The sequence below is a fragment of the Hesperophylax consimilis genome, chromosome 26, assembly GCF_061612785.1.
Source record: "Hesperophylax consimilis isolate HC1 chromosome 26, BYU_Hcon_1.0, whole genome shotgun sequence".
NCBI lineage: Eukaryota > Metazoa > Arthropoda > Insecta > Trichoptera > Limnephilidae > Hesperophylax > Hesperophylax consimilis.
The window spans coordinates 1855337-1861597 of NC_142861.1; the positions used below are offsets into that span (position 1 = coordinate 1855337).

The 6261-nt window shown below is 34.1% G+C and overlaps 1 protein-coding gene across 1 annotated transcript; it reads right to left on the reverse strand.

Moving 5' to 3' along the window:
* Positions 1-378: 378 nt before the first annotated feature.
* On the reverse strand, positions 379-5655 carry LOC149410968 (uncharacterized). The gene is made up of 4 exons (XM_089647454.1): positions 5525-5655; positions 2783-3136; positions 1303-1399; positions 379-748 (listed from the first exon to the last, which is right to left on the reverse strand). The coding sequence occupies exons 1-4, from the start codon at positions 5597-5599 to the stop codon at positions 606-608; spliced, it is 669 nt and encodes a 222-aa protein (XP_089503580.1). The 5' UTR covers positions 5600-5655; the 3' UTR covers positions 379-605.
* Between the last annotated feature and the right edge of the window lie 606 nt (positions 5656-6261).

Below are 6261 nucleotides of genomic sequence, written 5' to 3' on the forward strand. Positions count from 1 at the left end.
TGAAACACTAGTATATATTGAATTATTTCGCGCATAAGAGATAAGACGCCATAGCTCAGTGGTCAGAACTGTCGACCGGAAATTGAAAGGACACGGGTTCAAGTCCCGTTGGCGTCATGTATATTTTATCAGGAGATTTTTCAATGTGGATGAGTGTTTTAGGCTAATAATTATTGTTTATGCGATTTTAGTCCTAGATGTGACCGTATCCTTTTCTGATTTTTCTGTTTCAGATTTTCGTTTAGAAATCACTAATATTGTCTTCAATATTTAAATTTTGATAATTATTGCTTATAAAATAAAAAAATAACAATTTACTTTTTGTACTAAAAATAAAACAAATTTTTAAATATAAAACAGATTTTTATTGCAAAATAATAGAAACTAGATATAAGGGTAAGATTTTTGAATATATATACATATTTATTCCTCGTTGTTTGAGATTAGTCTATAGGAATAGTTTAAAAAATGACCTCTAGTCATCCCATTTAACATTGATGAATTGTTTCGGACCCATCGCTGTTATGATGTTTATAGAATTATTGTGATTAGATCTTAGATCAGTTGGGATTGAAATCATTATTTCGATAGCTGAGGCATAACGTCTAGTAATATTTGTTGTAGTAGTGAGGAGAAGAGTGTACAGTTGGTCCAATCTTCTTGACTTGAGCCTGGAAACCATGGACATCATCAGCTTTGTAGTCTACCACACGTATTGAACCGTCGGGTTCCACTAACGAGTATTGGCCTGGAAAAAAGACGTAAAATGTAGTTAGTTATATATAAAACAAACATAATTTAGGATAGGCCCTGAATCTGTTCCTTGGGGTACACCCGAGTTTAAGATAAAATTTCAGTCAATTGAAATAATATAATAATTTAGGCACGTTGAACTGAAAATGGGAGAAAATGAAAATGCGAAGTAATGCAAAATCATGTTCCCACTTTTCTTTTCTTCTTCCCACCAAGAAAATGAAAATGAATTTTAAAAAGGAGAGAGGGAATAAAAAATGTTTAATTCCTGTTCGAATAAATCATTCTATGCCAACATGTCCAGAAATCCAAACTAGGTTCACATTGTTTCCAGAGCTTTGAATAAAGGCTATCAGGACTCTAATTAAACATACAAAGAGTTACGATAGAGTGTAAAGTTAGAACTGTGCCATCAAAGATTTAATGGTGATAATTTAAAAGTTGTATCGATTCTTAAATTTATCAACAAATGGGTCAGTCTATAAAGACCAACTTGTGTGAACGGAGTGATTTATTATATTTTTGGTGTGAAGGGTTGATTATTGTTACCTTTGACAACATCCCCATCTCTGACTTCGTGTTGGGACTTGATGTCTCCAGTGTGGGGGTCGTTCACTCCGTAATCGAAGGCGTATTTAGGGTATGTCTGTAATTATATGAAACAAAAATTAGTTGTTTTGGTTGAGTCCAGTCGGACTCTGTCAACCTTGCACCGCAGTGGGTGGCATGGATTCATTTGTCTATCACTCCTGAAGATACTGACCTCCAGTTTCCTACGCAGCACTCACACCCTTTTCATTAGCAGAACCTCACCTCCTTCATTTCCTTAAAAAAAACTTTCACTCCCCACCCCCAAAGATGATGGAGAAGGCTGTGAGAGAAATTATTTATTTTCTATTTAGGCACAGAGTCTGGGACAAAGCTATTCAATTATTGTTGTACCACGGTTCTCTTCTGGTCCTGTCGGCTGGATTAAGTTACTTAGTCCCCAGGATTCTTTAGAAGTCTCTTATCCACCGTCCCACTGTCTTCATAGGGGTCTCGTGAAGGGTTCGTAGGACCACCTACCCAACTGCTCACTGTCTCTCGTCGGGAATGCATGTGGTGCGTCAGAACCTAAGGGTGTTATTGTGTTGCTTGCTTCCATGGGAACGTGTTTAAATTTGCTATTCCTGTATTTTTCCTATGTATGTTGTTCTTTATAAATGTTATCTCTCAACTAGCTTGAGAACACTTGAACGTAGATTCGTTTAAAAACAAAAGTATGGTCTAGACGTGAGAACCGATAAATGGAACCATCTGGTTCTTAAAACAGTTCGGAAAAGTGGTAGGTGCCCTCGACTGTACGAAGTTATTGGATCATATCATCATTCAATTGTTGAATCATATCATCATTCAATCATTGAATCATATCGTCATTCAATTATTGAATCATATCGTCATTCAATTATTGAATCATTTCAACATTCAATTATTGAATCAATCGTCATTCAATTATTGAATCATGTGAATCATCGTGAATTGTCATCCTTCGGTCCAAAAGTGACAAAATGGTTGTTGGATCTAGGCAGGACTGATTCCGAAATGATACTAAAAAATGTAATTTGAAATCACGATCGCCTCTATGTATCTTTATGTATCTTTTTTATGTATCTTTTTATGTATCTTCGTTTTAACATACTTATTTTAGCTAGTCTTAAATCCTGTATTCGTCTAGGATAACTTGAAACGTGTAAATTTGACTGTCCTGAAACGGGAATCCTTCCTAGTTGGACAGTCAAAATCATAAAATGTAATCAATATTATATTATAAAAAATAAATAAATGTCATCACTCAATTATTGAATAAAATCATCATTCAATTATTGAATCATTATTGTTCTACCCACACACATAAAATCATAGATTTCCTTCACTGGACTAATATTTTGTGTATTTTAAATTTCGACAAAATCATCACAATATAAGTAAACATTGTTCAATAAAAATTTAATTAAAATATCAATTACATTACAAAATTGTAACTTACATGACTGTCTCCTCCATAAGCGCCGTGTTTATCATATCCGCCATATCCGTGACCGCCATATCCCGCGCTGTTATATCCAAGTCCGCCATATCCCGCGCTGTTATATCCAAGTCCGCCATGCCCCGCGTTGCTATAGCCCAATCCCGCGCTGCCGTATCCAAATCCCGCGCCGCCATATCCCAGGCCGACATTGGTATATGCTTTGCCATATCCCAGACCGCCATATCTCGTGCTGCTATATCCGGGATATCCCTGACCGTAATATCCGTAGTCACCCAATGTCTGAACTATGTTGCTGTGAGATATAGCCGGATGGGCTACGCATGCTGATGCCAGGGCGAGAAACAACGAAATCTGCAAAAACAACCAATCAATCAACCTAACCTAACATAACTTAATACTTTTGAAATTACATTTTTTAATATTTTTATCGACAGCACACAAAAGTGTAGCATTATTCGTATGCAGTGGGACTATGTAACCCCTAAATAAATTCGGTTTTAATTTTTTTTTATCTATAAATAAAAATGTAAATGTTCGTTTGTTGAAAAATCTTAAATATCCGAAAGTTCTTCAATTATTGCTTTGAAATTTTGGCAGAACGTTGCATTCGAATACGCATGTGTTTTTATATACCTCACAACTGCTCCCGTCTGGAGCCAATGAGACTATGGCATCCCCAATTGGGGGATGTTGTGAGGCTGAAGGTAAGTGGGGAAGGGAAAGAGGAAGGTGGGGAAGTACCTGGCTATTCAGATCTAGTCACTAAACACGGCTAAAGCCATTTGGAGCAACGTTTCAATTCTGAATGGTGGTCTTACACCATGGCGATACTGGTAGTATCTTCCACTCTGGAACGTGCCGCAAATTTACTATATATTATTTTAATTAATTAATTGTGAAATAACACAAATCAATCTAATAAAATAAAATTAATAATAAAATTAATAAAATTAAAATAAAATAGATGTCACCTGTGACAGGTAAAAACATGTTTTTTTAAACAGCGCCATCTGTTGGACGTAAAATTAACACGCGCTATTGTTTCTCTATCTGCACAGACAGTCTCAGGCATAGCAATGCGTGGCGAGGTAAACCTAGTTATTATTAAATCACAAATATTTAACTACTGTATTGCTTATTTATTTATTTATTTATTTAATATCAACGGTATAAATATACCATAAACAATGATAACATGTCACAGTTAAAATATTTAAAAAAAAGAATTACAAATATATGTGGCATTTGATTGTGAAATGACATTAGAGAGTAAGTAGGTAAGTAAGTAAACAAGAGATACAAGTACATAAGTTTGTATAGTGCAAATAAGGTAGAATTAGATTAAATTAATAGCGATTGAAAAGATTTGATAGCATAGCCCTCTTGTACCTACCTTGCGTGCAGTTAAATAGATCTGCCACATCTGCGTATCTATTACTAACTTCATGCAACCTAGGTACAAGCGAGTGTTTGGAATACTCAGTCCTGATATTGTTGCATTTAAACAAAATTTAAAAAAAAAGGGTATATGAAATTCAATGAGGTTAATTAAATCAGGACTGTCTATACTACCATTTACAATTTTGAACATAAATATTAAGTCGGATATAATTCTTCGATCTGAGAGTTTTAATAAATTTAGATTTTTCATCAAGTAATTATAATTTATATTTTCAATGGGAATACCGAGTTTAAAATTAATGTGTCTTAGGAATAAACACGCTTAGATAAACACGCGTACATGAAGGAATCTAACTATATAATACATAAGTACATAATATATTAAAAAAGAGTTTCCTGGTGTGGGTTTGCTTTCTACACAACAGTTTTATTTTGAGATTTATGATATTTCGCACACTTGAAATTTAAAATAGAAGGATGGTCACTGTTTAGCTGAGATTTTGAAAAACCATACCAAACATCTTTTTCAACCTCAAAGAAAATTTTTGTTACTTTTTGGTGAAATTTCGCGCACTTGACTGTCAATATCTGATTTCGAAAAACTCAGTGTAAATCCCTATATAATATCTCAAAAGATTTATTTTGGTAGTATTATCCCGTGTAGCGCTACTACCTTCTTTAACCAATGGTTTGGACAGCATTACAGTGTCATCATCACACTTCGCTACAACCTTTACACATTTGCCCTGAAGATGGACACTGTAATGCTGTCCGGAACATTGGCTAAATGAGGAGGTAACGCATCGCGGCATAATACCCCAAGTATAAATAACTTTAATCTCAATGGCTGATTGCATTCACAATATTTCAGATGGCGAGTAAACGTCAGGGTAAATTAGTAAACTGAGAACTGGAATTAACGTTAAAATTAAATCCGAAACAGTTAATCGAAAGATGTATTAAATAAATTTACTTTGTTTAAAACCACTTTATTGAATTATATAGGTTGACCGGCATTAAACCACCTTATTTAACTCAATAAAGTGGTTTAAAACAAAATTATAAAAATTTTGTGTATATAATGTAAAGTCACAAAGTGATTGCTTTCTTCAAAAAGATGTATTAAAACCAAATTAAAATCACGATACTTTTTTGTACCAGTATAAAAATATGTATTATAAATACCGAAACATCTTATTTCGGTAAGTTGAGTTACGTTAGATATGTTAGGGGTGTTTTTCTTGCTTTTCACTTGGTTTATGGTTTACATTGAGCACTTATTTTTATATTCACTATAATTTTTGATCTTTCCATTTTGAATAGCAAGATTTATCTCACCTTAAAGAATGCCATTTTGATGTTTACAATCCCAATTGCACTTCCCGATGAGATGCGATCACTGACTGACTTCATCTCGCAGTTTTCCGTCCTTATATACAACTAAACACGCGTTGTCTTCAATCAGATTTATGTGCGTATTAAAATATCGTCCAAATTTGCAATATTTCTCGCTTTATTTAGTCATTTTAGTCGTTAAGATCAGCCAGGCGTTTCAGATATTCCAAGGTAACATAATTCTATGTTCTATTATTTAATTCATTCATTTTTTTCGTTTCGCTTTCGTTTATCGGCTGCCAAATACATAATAAAGTTATGTGTTATCGAAGTATTGTGTAAGGGGTTTCTAAAGAACGTTCTCACGTTGTCTTCTGGATGTCATGGTGCTTGCTTTGTAGGCTTTTGTGTCAAGTGTTAGCGGTCAATCGACCGATATTATTTTTGGGTAACTATGCAGTGTGTGCTTTTGTTCTTATTTGGTAGTCTGGGTTTCGTTTTGTTTCAAATATAAGATTAAAGGAGCAGAGAAAGGAGTTATAGGAGTTTAGAAGTATTGTAAATGACACTATCTCAAGGTGTTACCTTATATGATTGCGCCTTGCGTATAGGCAACTTTGATAGCATATTAGGTGTCACCATTAGCACAAAGGATAACAAAATTATTATAAGCAATAATTAGTCGCTTTAAATATCCATACAAATTTAAAATATCTCTTGAGTAAAACTAAATGCCGCCG

Coding starts and splice junctions, on each gene's coding strand:
- LOC149410968 (XM_089647454.1), bottom strand. CDS start 5,599: ATGAAGTCAGTCAGTGATCGCATCTCATCGGGAAGTGCAATTGGGATT. Junction 1,400..2,782: donor CTTATGGAGGAGACAGTCAT/GTAAGTTACAAT, acceptor ATATAATTACAG/ACATACCCTAAATACGCCTT. Junction 749..1,302: donor AGATGGGGATGTTGTCAAAG/GTAACAATAATC, acceptor TCTTTTTTCCAG/GCCAATACTCGTTAGTGGAA.